At 27.0% G+C, this 13,883-nt stretch overlaps 2 protein-coding genes across 2 annotated transcripts; both read left to right on the forward strand.

Moving 5' to 3' along the window:
- Nucleotides 1–1,398: 1,398 nt before the first annotated feature.
- Nucleotides 1,399–2,167, forward strand: LOC135958359 (uncharacterized). Its single transcript, XM_065509264.1, has 2 exons — nucleotides 1,399–1,452; nucleotides 1,512–2,167. Exons 1-2 carry the CDS (start codon nucleotides 1,399–1,401, stop codon nucleotides 2,118–2,120), a joined length of 663 nt encoding a protein of 220 aa, XP_065365336.1. The 3' UTR covers nucleotides 2,121–2,167.
- A 7,221-nt stretch (nucleotides 2,168–9,388) lies between these two features.
- Nucleotides 9,389–10,276, forward strand: LOC135959267 (uncharacterized). The gene is made up of 3 exons (XM_065510385.1): nucleotides 9,389–9,528; nucleotides 9,601–10,052; nucleotides 10,117–10,276. Exons 1-3 carry the CDS (start codon nucleotides 9,475–9,477, stop codon nucleotides 10,139–10,141), a joined length of 531 nt encoding a protein of 176 aa, XP_065366457.1. The 5' UTR covers nucleotides 9,389–9,474; the 3' UTR covers nucleotides 10,142–10,276.
- The last annotated feature ends 3,607 nt before the right edge of the window (nucleotides 10,277–13,883 follow it).

Below are 13,883 nucleotides of genomic sequence, written 5' to 3' on the forward strand. Positions count from 1 at the left end.
TAAGAAATATGTTAGGAATTGTGTAATAAATCGTAGGAAATTTAACTTTTTTATTCGCAATTTTTATGCTACATTTTTCTATAAAATAAAACAATATTTTTAAAAATGATATCAAAGCTTTTTAAAAATATGTTTAAATGAGCTTTAAAAAATATTTTTCATTAAAACCGGTTAACCATCTTACAAAAACCGGTTTCTCAAAAAACCGAAAAGTTAAAGAAAACCGAGTTTACAAAGATGAAAAACCCGATTGACCGGTTTTCGGTTTGGATACTCTAGTTTAAACTGTTGTTGTACATTCGAATAAATAAAGAGTTGTTACAATTTTAAACTACTAAACTGCTTTTATTTGCAATCAAAAGCATCCAGTTTATTTAATGGAAATAACCACCGTTTTTAAGTGGTTATTTCCATTAAATAACTATGTATAAGTATTTGGTATTCTTGACTTGTGTATTAACATTTTAAAGAACAAAAATTTATCTTATCAAAAAAAACTGAAATTTCATGATTTTTAAAATTCGAACGGATTAATATCGTAATAAAATTTGGAACTTATATTTAGTTTTTTCATGAAAGAGACAGCTCTGTCGTTATTTACCATATGATATCTTATTAACTTTTAGTGTATTTTGTAATCGTGGCTTTACCTTTTTAGACATTTTTTGATAAATCTGAAATTTTTCCTCAAAATTGGGGGACCGCCCAATAAATATTGTACAAATCAACACGAAAATACTATGTGAAATTTTATTAAGATATCTCCAATTGTTCACGAATTATTTTCAAAATAAACATTTTCTAAACCACTGTGCGATAGAGAATACAATTTATTTGAAATGCTAAGTACTATTGTTTCACTAATCGGTGAACGACCAATATTAGCTTCCATATTATATTGCGATATTACTAGACATTTCTACGACACGGACTCTTGAAAAAATTCCCACCATTTTAATCTAATACAAATATGTAGGTACAAGCGAACTAGAAATTTTAATAAAATTGTTGAAAATAGTCTTAATAGACAGGAAATTTACAAACACTTTATTTTTATATCTATGGTCAAGTATTAAAAACTAGAAAAATGAGTTATAATTAAAGTGTCTTTAATCTGTATCTTGATTAAAAATAAATTTGATTTGATTTTTTATCAAGAGCTAATAGTTTTAAAAGCATTATACTTCCTGTCAGAAAATCTGGAGCAAGTTATGAAAACTCTAATGTATTGAAAAACTAGGTTGATGTGCTGCACTATTTTTAAGTTTAAGAGATATGCATTCTTGATATTCGTAATCAGTTTTGAGTAAAAATTAACTAAACAGGGAGTATATAAATTGAAATTATTTCAACTAAAAGTCATTAGTCAATTGTGTGTGCTAGTGATTTAATTTCAAAATGAAATTCGTGGTATTAGCTTTTGTGGCCAGTTTGTGCCTAGTGGCTGCTAGCGTAAGTTGAGAATTTGTTTGATAATTAAAATATATCCTTATAATTTTCTAAATTTTTAGGCCAAGGCCACAGACAATTTTATGTTCGACTCTGAAGACCTTCAGCAATATGAATATATTAACCAGGAGTTAGCTGGAGAAATTATGGAAATTGAACCACAAACCATCTTCTCGGGCTTTTACTTTGTGGTAAAGAAAGTTTTGAAAACCTTTCAGGGTATTGCATGTGTGGTCAATGAAGTTTACAGAGTCCAAGTTGCTGCCCATAATTTCCTTGCCGATATTACTGCTTGTGGTGGTGAACTCTCGCAAAAAGTACAAACTTTAGTGGATGCCGTTAAGGATATTATTGAAACATGCAGAGCAATTGCCGGTATTAACGAGGGTGTCTGTGCTAACGATCATGCAGACATATTTGCCAGAGGTGTTGTGTCCAGTGTGAAAGTTGGTCACAAGTGTGCTGTCAACATGTTGAGCAAACTTTTGCGTTTGAACAGACAAATTAAACGTGCCATCAAGTTGATGATTCAAATCAAGAAAGTTCCCGGTGATACCAGCGAATGCGTTTTGAATGCCGTTGATACTTTGCAAAAACATTTCACTGAATTCCCTGCCAATGTTAAGGCTTGCACTAGCTCGCCTCCAGCTGAGAATCCCTGCATATTTTAAATAATGTATAATTTTTTATTGCTTTTAATATAAAATAAATGGAACGGAAAAATACTTGTTTGATGAAATTTATTTAATTTAGTATTCTATTTAAGTTAGTTTTTCTTAAGAATTTCTTTGCTGTTTTAATTCGCAGCGGATGAAAAATGTTATGCTATTCAAAATCTTTCAAAGTGAATTTATTTATATATGAGCATTTTCCTAGAGAGTTCCACTTTCTAATTTTTTTTTGTTCGAAATCATCTTTTGCTATCAGTACTACTCGAACATTGTAATCAAGTGGCTGAATATTTTAATTTAAATCAAAATTAAGTGGATTTATAATCACAAAAACATGTTATTTTGATTTTCACAGTGTGTCACGTTCGCTATCGTAAGTTTATATTTAAAAAAAAAATGTTTTTATTATTTTAATTTGCTTATTTAGAAGGGTGTCTAAAGAAGGAGGAAAAAAAGAATAAAGTATAAGAAATATTTTGATAAAACAGCCGAGAAGAGCTATATTCGGCTGTACCGAATCTTATGTACCCTTCACCAAATTATATTTTAAAATACAAAATTTAAAAAAAAAAATTTCAAAATTGTTTTTGAAAATTAAAAAAAAAATCAAAATTAAAATTTTTTTTTTTTAATTTTTTCCAAATTTTTTTTTTTAATTTTTTAACAAAAAAATTTTTAATATTATTATTGAAAAAAAATTTATGAAAACAAAATTTTTTTGGTAAAAAAAAATTCGGGTTAAAAATATTTTTCCCCGTTTTGACCCATTCTATGTCCAAATTACTATAATCTTATATACATCGTTGCAATAGACTTTGAAATATCTATCATTACATATCCAGATATAAATCAAAATTCGAGGTTGTCCCAGTTTTTTCCTTACACACATCTCAGCCATTTGTTTGCCGATTTTAAATAGCAACCGAGCCGAAAGTATTCCGGATATATTGGTATATGAATCATGTAGCATGTATGTAAGTTATTTGGGGGCTACGGAAAGTTGATTTCAACATACAGACGGACATGGCTATATCGACTTCGCTATCTATAACGATCCAGTATACATATGTATATACTTTGTGGGATCGCAAATGAAAAATGTTGAAATTACAAACGGAATGACAAACTTATATACATATACCCTTGCCACTCATGGTAAATATAAATACATATAAATAAAATTGTTATCACTAACCCCCATTATCACAATGTATAGTTATGTGTTAACCTAAAGTTGTACCTACTGACAGTTTTCATACATTAGCATATAACCATACATGTTGTTAATGGGAGTAGATAACATTTAAAAACACATATTTTCATTTACAAAATTCATCATAGAATGACAAAAAATTTATTTTAATATTTAAAAAATAAAAAATATTATTTTAATATTTAAATCTTACCTCTAAGTATATTTTCTTATTTTTTCTGATTTTGATTTACATATTTTCATTATAATATTCTATTCAGTGTAAAATAATCACACTATGGTGGTAAATTTGTATTAAGTATTTAATTTTCCTTTAATGCAACTGTTATTTTTATTAAACATTTCACCACACTACCTACTACTACGAATACTTTTTCATATTTCCCCTTTATTGTACGTACTTTTTTCAATTTACAACACTAAATACAAAATTTCCTATTTCCTTTTCCACTTTACTTCATTTATCCACAACAACACACATACACATATCCACACTAGCGCTTTGTTGTTGTTGCAATTTTTCGCGCCACGACAATTATTTTTTTTTATTTCTCTGCTTCGTAGTTGTTCACGCACAAAAACAAAATACATTGCCGGCCGGCAGAGAAACTTAGTGGAGCCCTAGGGCTTCGCTAAACACACAAATAACCTTGAGTTTAATGCAATAAATTGTTTACATTTTAACAATTACTTTTTAATTTAATAAAACAAACAATTTATTTATATTTTCTATGATTCTAATAGGATCTCTTTTCATATTTATTATTATTCTAATGAAATTGTAATATTTTCACTTTTTTGTACGAGCAAAGACTTGAAAAGCAACTTACAGCGAGCGAATTTAAAACGAGACTAATCAAAAGTTTATGTAACAGCTAATGTTAAGTGTTATAACAGTAGAGAGTGAAGTTTTGTGATATAAAGAAATGTTAATAACGGATTTGCATTATGTACATAAATAAATGTAAATGAAACTAAAAGGATTAACATTTTGTGATCTTTGTTAGTTTTAATTAAACTTTTTAAATAAGAATTTTAATTAAGGTACATAATTAAAAACGGCAAGACTAAGTATAAATATTTGTCAAAAAAGTATGTATCATAATGCAATTGCATCGTCTATAGATAATTTTTATTAGATTTTCAAATATGTAATACAAATTATTTTTTATACCCTTCACCATGGGTATATAAGTTTGTCATTCCGTTTGTAATTTATACATTTTTCATTTGCGACCCCACAAAATATATATTTAGGGTCGTTATAGCCATGTCCGTCTGTTGAAATCAACTTTCCGTAGCCCCTAAATAACTTGCGTACATAATTCATACATCAATATATCCGCTATAGACCCGGTTCGCTTACTAATTATAATGTGATATAAGAAAAAACCAGGTCTAACTCGATTTTTGACCTACATATATATGGATTACTAAATCATTTATATACACAATATGGATATCTAATGATAGATATTTCAAGGAACTTTGCAACGACGTATATAACGTCATAGTAAGTCGATCAAAATCGGGAAAAATATTTTTTAACCAGAATTTTATTTTCCCCAAAAATATATTTTTTTTTTCAAAAATTAAATAAAATTTATTTTGTTTTTTCTAAAAATATTTAAAATTTTTATTTTAAAATATAATTTGGTGAAGGGTATATAAGATTCGACACAGCCGAATATAGTTCTCTTACTTGTTTTACTACAAATTCATACGAATGTCGCGTTATGGACCGTGAAAATGCGTATATGCTTTTAATTTATAGGATTTTCGTTTATTCTTGATATATTAGGACTCAGGGGATGACCCTACCCACGTAATAAATCGTGGAAAATGTGTTTTGTCCAGCGGACATCGCACTGAATATTCTTGTCTAGAACATCACGATCTTCTGATTCTTTGATATTTACACCAACCGTAAAAACAGATCAAATAATATGATCTGTCTTGCCTTTGTGTGTTAACATACACCATTGGGTCTTGCGTGCATAAAAATCGACTTTATTCGCACAACTCCATTCGGACATTTTCACAAGATAACAAGATTTTTTAAAATCCTGACATATTTTGTATAAAATAAGATACCTTTTAAATTTATTGTCAAATGTCAAAGTTTTTTCGTGTAGGAAATTAAAATATTAGAGTTATAACTCTACTTTTGAAAAAAAAAATATAAAAACATTTAATTTTTATCACTAACTTCACAATGTATAGTTAAGTTTTAACCTAAAGTTATACTGACAGTTTTCATACAAACAAATTTATTAACAGACAGTATAACTATAAGTTAGCAATAACCTACGACGAGTTTTGCATTTTTATAAAAACGTTTGTATCCTAAATTTAATTAAAACATTATATAAAACTAAAAAATATCAAATTGGTAAACAAAAATATTTTTTAATATTTAAATCTTACCTCTGAGTACATTTTCTTATTTTTGCTGATTTTTATTTATTTTCTTTATGATAATCTATTCATCGTAAAATAATCAAACCGTAATATGATTATAAATTTGTATTAAGTATTTCTTTCTTTAATTTAATTAAATTTTAATGCAACTGTTATTTCAATTAAACATTTAGTAAAACATTTAACAGCAGTACCTAACACATATACTTTTTCATATTTCACCTTTATGTACTTTTTTCAATTTACAACACTAAATACAAAATTTCCTATTTCCTTTTCCACTTTACTTCATTTATCCACAACAACACACACACTCTTATTCACACTCGCGCTTTGTTGTTGTATCAACTTTTCGCGCCCCGACGAACAGATTTTTTATTTCTTTGCTTCGTAGTTGTTCACGCACAAAAACAAAATACATTGCCGGCCGGCAGAGAAACTTAGTGGAGCCCTAGGGCTTCGCTAAACACACAAATAACCTTGAGTTGAATGCAATAAATTGTTTACATTTTAACAATTACTTTTTAATTTAATAAAACAAACACTTTATTTATATTTTCTATGATTCTAATAGAATTTCTTTTCATATTTATTTTTATTCTAATAAAATTGTAATATTTTCACTTTTTTGTACGAGCAACGACTTGAAAAGCAACTTACAATGAGCGAATTTAAAACGAGACTAATAAAATGTTTATTTAGCAGCAACTGTTAAGTGTTGTAACAGTAGAGAGTGAAGTTTAGTGATATAAAGGAATGTTAATAAAATTAGTATGTAAATAAAATTAAAAGGATTAACATTTTGGTCTTTGTTAGTTTTAATTAAACATTTTAAATAAGAATTCTAATTAACGTACATATTTAAAAACGGCAATACTGAGTATAAATATTTGTCAAAAAAATAATGCAATTGCATCGTCTAAACATAATTTGTATTCGATTTTCAAATAATAAAATTTTTTTATATCCTTCACCATGAGTGGCAAGTGGCACCCGGTTCGGTTGCTTATAATCGAGAAAATCGACCCAGAAATGGCTGCGATATAAGGAAAAAAACTGGTCTACCTCGATTTTTGACCTATATATGGATTACTAAGTCATTAATATACACAATATGGATATCTAATGATAGATATTTCAAAGAACTTTGTAACGACGTATATAACGCCATAGTAAGTCTGATATACAATGGGTCAAAATCGGGAAAAATATTTTTTAAGCAGAATTTTATTTTCACCAAATAAATTATAAAAAAATTTTTTAAATTAAAATAAAATTTTGAAAAACAATTTAAAAATTAAAAAAACTATTTCGAAAAAAAATTAAAATTTTGTTTAGCTAAAAAAAAATTATTTTAAAATATACATAATTTGATGAAGGGTATAAAAAAATTAAAATTTTGTTTAGCTAAAAAAAAATTATTTTAAAATATACATAATTTGATGAAGGGTATATAAGATTCGGCACATCCGAATATAGCTCTCTTACTTGTTTTACCACAAATTCATACGAATGTGGCATTATGGACCGTGAAAATGCGTATATGCTTTTAATTTATAGGATTTTCGTTTATTCTTGATATATTAACTAACAGATCGACATTTTTAAAATGCCATCTGGATGTATCTGGATTGGAACTAGGGAAATTGGAAGCTTATTCCAAAATGTGTTGTTTCAGCAGAGCATATTCCATTGCAGTATCTAACCCCACAATGTATATTAAGTTTTAACCTAAAGTTATACTGACAGTTTTCATACAAACATTATTTTATCAGACAGTATAACTATAAGTTAGCATATAACCTGACATGGTGTTAATATTAATCATACCTAGGACGAATTTTGCATTTTTATAAAACGTTTGTATCCTAAATTTAATAAAAAATTGGTAAACAAAAATATTTTTTAATATTTACATCTTACTTTGATTTATTTACATGATTTTGATTTATTTTCTTTATGATAATCTATTTTCATCGTAAAATAATCCAACCTTAATATGACTGTAAATTTGTATTAAGTATTTCTTTTTTTAATTTAATTAAAGATATTCTTTTATTTCAATTAAACATGTAGTAAAACATTTTTTTTTTTTTAAGGTATTTAAAAACGCAATTGTACTGAGTATTAATATTTGTGAAAAAAGTATGTATATTGCATCGTCTAAACATAATTTGTATTAGATTTTCAAATGTGTAATACAAATGGTTTTTTATACCCTTCACCTTGAGTGGCGAACCCACAAAATATATATATTCAGGATCGTTATAGCCAGAAATGGCTGTAATAATTATAATAAATTAAAAAATATTAAAAACGAAATTTGAAATATTTGCCATAAAATATATAAACACATGAAACACAAATTCCTAAATTTTTTAATATTTTCTATTAAAAATATTTTTTTTAATGACAACAAAAAATACAATCGCAAACAGAACATAAAAAGACAAATAATAATCAGCTGTGTTCGTAAATTCACCTTACTAATACACCTTGGTATCGTCCGCAAAAGTTTTTACATAAATAAAAATTGTCCCCGTCCACTAATACGCTCACTTATTAAATACATTTGCAAAATACATCGGTCTGTGATCAATCATATTTCAGAGCAAAATTCGATTACTTATATAAAAACTCACAATAGCTTAAATCGATAATAACCTGGCAAATAAGCGTTTAATCAAGAAAAGGAGCTCGATCTGTGATCACTCATATTTCAGACGAAAAATCGATTTTTTATATAAAAACTCAAAATGTCTAAATTCGCTATTAACTTGGCCAATAAGCGTTTAATCAAGAAAAGGAGCTCGATCTGTGATCACTCATATTTCTAAACAATAATCGATTTTTTATATAAAAACTCAAAATATCTAAATTCGCTAATAACTTGGCCAATAAGCGTTTAATCAAGAAAAAGAGCTCGATCTCTGATCACTCATATTTCTGACCAAAATTCGATTTTTTTATATAAAAATTTAAAATATCTAATTTCGCTAATAACTTGGCCAATAAGCGTTTAATCAAGAAAAGGAGTTCGATCTCTGATCACTTATATTTCTTAACAAAAATCGATTTTTATATAAAAACTCGGTCTGTGATCAATCATATTTCAGAGCAAAATTCGATTACTTATATAAAAACTCACAATAGCTTAAATCGATAATAACCTGGCAAATAAGCGTTTAATCAAGAAAAAGAGCTCGATCTGTGATCACTCATATTTCTGACCTAAAATCGATTTTTTATATAAAAACTCAAAATATCTAAGTTCGTTAATAACTTGGACAATAAGCGTTTAATCAAGAAAAGGAGTTCGATCTGTGATCACTCATTTTTCCGACCAAAATTCGATTACTTATATAAAAACTCAAAATATGTACATTGATTTACATGTATTCTGTTCTTTTTTTTTTTTTTTTTCTTATTAACTATTTTTACCCTTTTCAAACCGCTTCCCACAAATTCACAAATCGAACACAAGCTTTTTTTAACTTGGACAGGACAACGTCCTAACTAGGACAACTCTTTAACTAAGCTAATTCTGCCATTTTCCGGCTAGTTAGCAAATTTAGTTAGCCATACAAAAATATCAAAATTTTGTTTTATTGCTCATTGTCATAGCTTTTGCGATCGGGCCCACTGTGTTTAAACTGTTTTGTTTAACTTTCTAATTTTCTTTTTTTTCGAAAATTTAAATTTTTTATATTCATTTAAAAAATGTCAAAATTTACGGATCATTTTAATAGTACCACGATTAAAGGAAGAGCTAATGTAAGTTTTCCCTCTCAAATCTTAAAAGACTGTTTAAAATTAATAAAATCCTTCTTTATCATAAAAAAACAGGTGGCAAAAGCGACATATGCTTCATTTGCAGCCATTTACTTATACAGTCGCTTTAAAAAGTCCAAACGGAAACCTAACGAAAACCCCAAAACTAATGATTCAAATCTATATGAGCCGGCAGCAAAATCAGAAGGCAATGAAAGTCTACAACATTTTAAATGTCCTCGTTGTGAGTGTAACAAAGACTCTAAAAACTCTACTGACTCTCTACAGAAGCCTAATGAACGCCAGGACTTGCATGAATTAACTCCTCCAGCCGGTTCTTGTAAATCTAATCACGATTCTTCCTCTTACACACCTCATACTAATGATGGTAACAATGCTGCTGTCGCTGAATCTATGGTTAAATCTTCCAAATCAAAATGTGAGTCTGGCTGTATTACCGCCACCACCCATTCCTCCACAATTACTAATGAACAAAAATCTTCTTTACATTCCGCTGATGACAAAGAGTGCGTCTGTTTATTTATAAAAAAATGATTTTTATTTATTAAAATTTTTTTTTATTTTATTTAGATTATTATGGTGCTACACAATTTAATAATGAAAAAGGCCACTATTTCCCTGATTCGCCTTCTCCTGACAAGGGTTCGTGTCCTTAAGTTGAGTTTAAGGTTTTTTTTTATAAATTTGTTTTATTTTTTTATATTGAGTTTATTTTGAAATAAAATTTTTGAAATAATTTTGAATACTTGTTTGTTCTTATGGCTCACCGAAATATTGTTCACCATTTCAGACTCATACTAGCCTGGGGTGTTACTCCCTAATTCGATTCAAAAGGAAATCTTTTCGAATTACAATCACCCTTATCGTGGTTGACGTAAACGTCATAATTGTCATACGACAATTTCGTACTAGATTAAAGTTAAAATGCAAACTGTTTCTTTAATCTAGTACGAAATTGTCATAGGCATATGACGTTTACGCCAACCACGATAAGGGTGAATGTATTTAGCACAGTTTCGAACATTTTTATTTTCGGATTAAGTTACACAGTAACCCCCTGGTATTATCTTCTGATCTGTTAAATCGGAATTGTGATTTGTGGAGTTTTCTGTAGGTTTTTTGTTATAGTAAAAACACTTATTAACATTATTTATAACTATGACAACATTAACTGTGAAGCATCTTTAAAATCTGTAGGTGATCATTGTGGAACTTCTAGAAGATGGCGCTGTGTATGTAAATAGTAACAGCGAGTTGTGAGTAAATTAGTCGGTATCCGTATTAGCTGTGTGTTAAAAAAATGTGTAATATATGTAAGTGTGTGTATTAAAATAGAGAGACTATTTAAATTGTTGTGTAAATTCGTATAAAGAGTTGTTAAAATTAAAACACTACTTGGCACTTTTTTGCAATTAAAAGAATCCGGTTTATCCAAATTAAATAAACCACCGTTTTTAAAAGGTAAAAACGCATTAAAATAAAAGCATTTGATTGAAGCTAAAGAATTTAGTTTGTTGGGAATGAGTTTATAAAATGAATTGCTGGTATTTTTTAATTCTGAATTAAGATTTGAGTGAATTAGGTTTAAGATTAAATTGAATTGATTAATACAAAGATCTGGTTGAAAGTTTAAATATGTTTGTTTTATAGTAGTTTAAATTAAAGTTTTCTTGTCCTACAAACAAAAATGTCTACGTATTAAAACATCCATAGTTTTTAGAAAATGATTATTAATTTATGTTTTACATGTATATTTGTCATAATTGTGTTATTTTCTTTTGCTATAATTATATGATAATAAATATTTTATATGAAATTATAATTTTAAATACAATTTACGAATGATTATTATATTTAGATAGAATAATGTTGTTTGTAGACAGTTTTAAAAATTTGTCAATAAATTCTGATTAATAACAGTCTTTAAAAATTGCTTGTTAATATATGTTGTATTATATTTATTTTCTTTTAGAATACTGCCTGATTATTGTATACGGTTGTCCGTCCCATAATATGGAAGGGTGTTTAGAAGACGATTAATAAATCAATCCAGCTGTAAAGTAAAGAATCATAGAAAAACTTGTGTGATTATTTAAAAACAGAAACATATAAATTCATAATAAAAGAGTTCAGTATTAAGGGCAAATGGTGTTGTCACATTTTATAGCAAACCACTGACAAAATTCCCACAAAAAGAACTATTTTTTTTCACTTAATATTGAACTCCTGTTGTTTCATTAAAGATCTAACTACTTACTTTATAACAGCCATTAAGGTTATTTTTGCTAATTTTAGTATTAAACTTACAAACTTATTAAATACGTTTTAAAATATAATTTCTACTTATTTTCTAATTGAAATGACACTTTTTACATTAAGACATTATATTGGATTCCTAATATAATGATTCATTTTCATGCTATTTCTATATATTCAGTGAATTCTTTTTCTAAATTTTCATTGGTTATCCAAACGAATTAAATTTAGGACGTAATTTTGTAAATCACGTCATGAAAGTGATATTTATGTGGAAAGCAAAAACAAAATTTAAAAAATTTTAACCAAAATTCAAGCGTATATAAAACAAAAACATATTTTTCAAATTTTGTTTTTGCTTTCCACATAAATATCACTTTAATGGCGTGATTTACAATATTAGGGCCTTAGTTCATATGTTCTTAGTTATAAATTTCAAATACTAAATAACTAAAATCAATACAATAGATTCCAAAATTTCAATTTAAATTATAGCTATATTTCACTCTAAGATATGTCTATATTCTTTTAAATTCTAAGTACATAATACTTCTATTTTAAAATCACAAAACTAAATTAATACAAACTACTTTTGTTTTAAATATTTAATGAACTCTTTTTATTTATTTTTTTTTTTTCAATTTCTACAATTATTTATTTTATCATAATTTGTTTGCAAGGTGTATTTTATATAATATTGTTTGACTTTTAAGGCTAAATGTTTTTGTTTGTTTAACACATTTTAACATTTTTAATTTTTTTGTTAATTGAATACAATTAATTATTATTTTTTATTAGATATTTAGTTAAAATATATTTTTAAAAATATTGTTTTTTTTTCAAAAGGGGATTAATTATGACTTTAATAATTAAAAGTTTTGTTTTGTTCAAATTTGAATTCAATTCATATAAAGTTAATTTTTTTATAAAACGAACAACTTAATTAAAGCTGTTATTTGTTGCAGTGTTAAATATACAAAATTAATTCAAATTTCTTAGCATACTTTTAGGAGAAAAGAAAAATAGAGTTAAGACTACAAAACATGGCAAGATTGTGGTTCTCCTGAACCACTTATAGCATTTGTGCTTCAATAAATTCTCAAAAACATGAGAATTAATACAATTTCGAAGTAAAACTTTAATTTTAGCCAACTTTTTGCTTGGAAATTAAAATTTCGCCAAGTAATAGACAAATAATAGAATTTTTGTGAAAATTTAATAGTAATGCAAGTAATATGCATTGAAACATATGCATTGAAACCCCCGCATTATTTAATTTAATGTTGCAAAAGTTTGCAGGTCATTGCATTCAGTAATGCACACCGAAAATAATTCTTAATAAATTGTTCGTTTTATTAAAATCTAGCCATTTTTTCTTAAATTTCTTTCAGATTTAAATGACTTTACTATGTTGGTTACTCAATAAAAACATTTTTTATAAAGGTTTTCCTTTTTGTTATATTAAAAACAGTTTTATACTACTTTTAAGGAAATTTGATTCAAATCAAGGACTTTTTGATCTAATACATATAATTTTTTTTATAGAAATCCTTGTTTAATTTCTTTGCTTATTTACTGCTGAAAACTACATAGTTTTTTATGAATTGTAAAACAATTAAATTAAAAAAATCATATACATATTTAAAAAAAGAAACTAAAGAAAAATTAAAAAAAACATCAATTGTTTATGAATATGTTGGAATATAATTGCTAATCAATTGATCTAAAAGGATTAAGCATTGTATTTTTGGGGAAAAACCATCACTTAAACCAAGGCTAAACTTCTAAATTCTTTGGGAACTCTGCACTGCACTATCAATGGTAAAAAAATGGTAAAAAAGACGTTTAAGTATGGAAGATGCCGATCGTTCTGGTCGCCCAGTTGACGTCTCTATACCCGAAACAATTGTAAATAATTACGACATGGAGTTGGCCGATGATGGCTTCAATTTCGAATGATCAATTTTGTATGAGAAATCTTTCCGCAAGACGACGGCTGCACAAAATTTTTCTTTATGGAAATTTACACATAAACAAAATATTACCTCGTTAATTAGCTCATTTCTATTATTCATAGAACC

The sequence above is a fragment of the Calliphora vicina genome, chromosome 4, assembly GCF_958450345.1.
Source record: "Calliphora vicina chromosome 4, idCalVici1.1, whole genome shotgun sequence".
Taxonomy (NCBI): Eukaryota; Metazoa; Arthropoda; class Insecta; order Diptera; family Calliphoridae; genus Calliphora; species Calliphora vicina.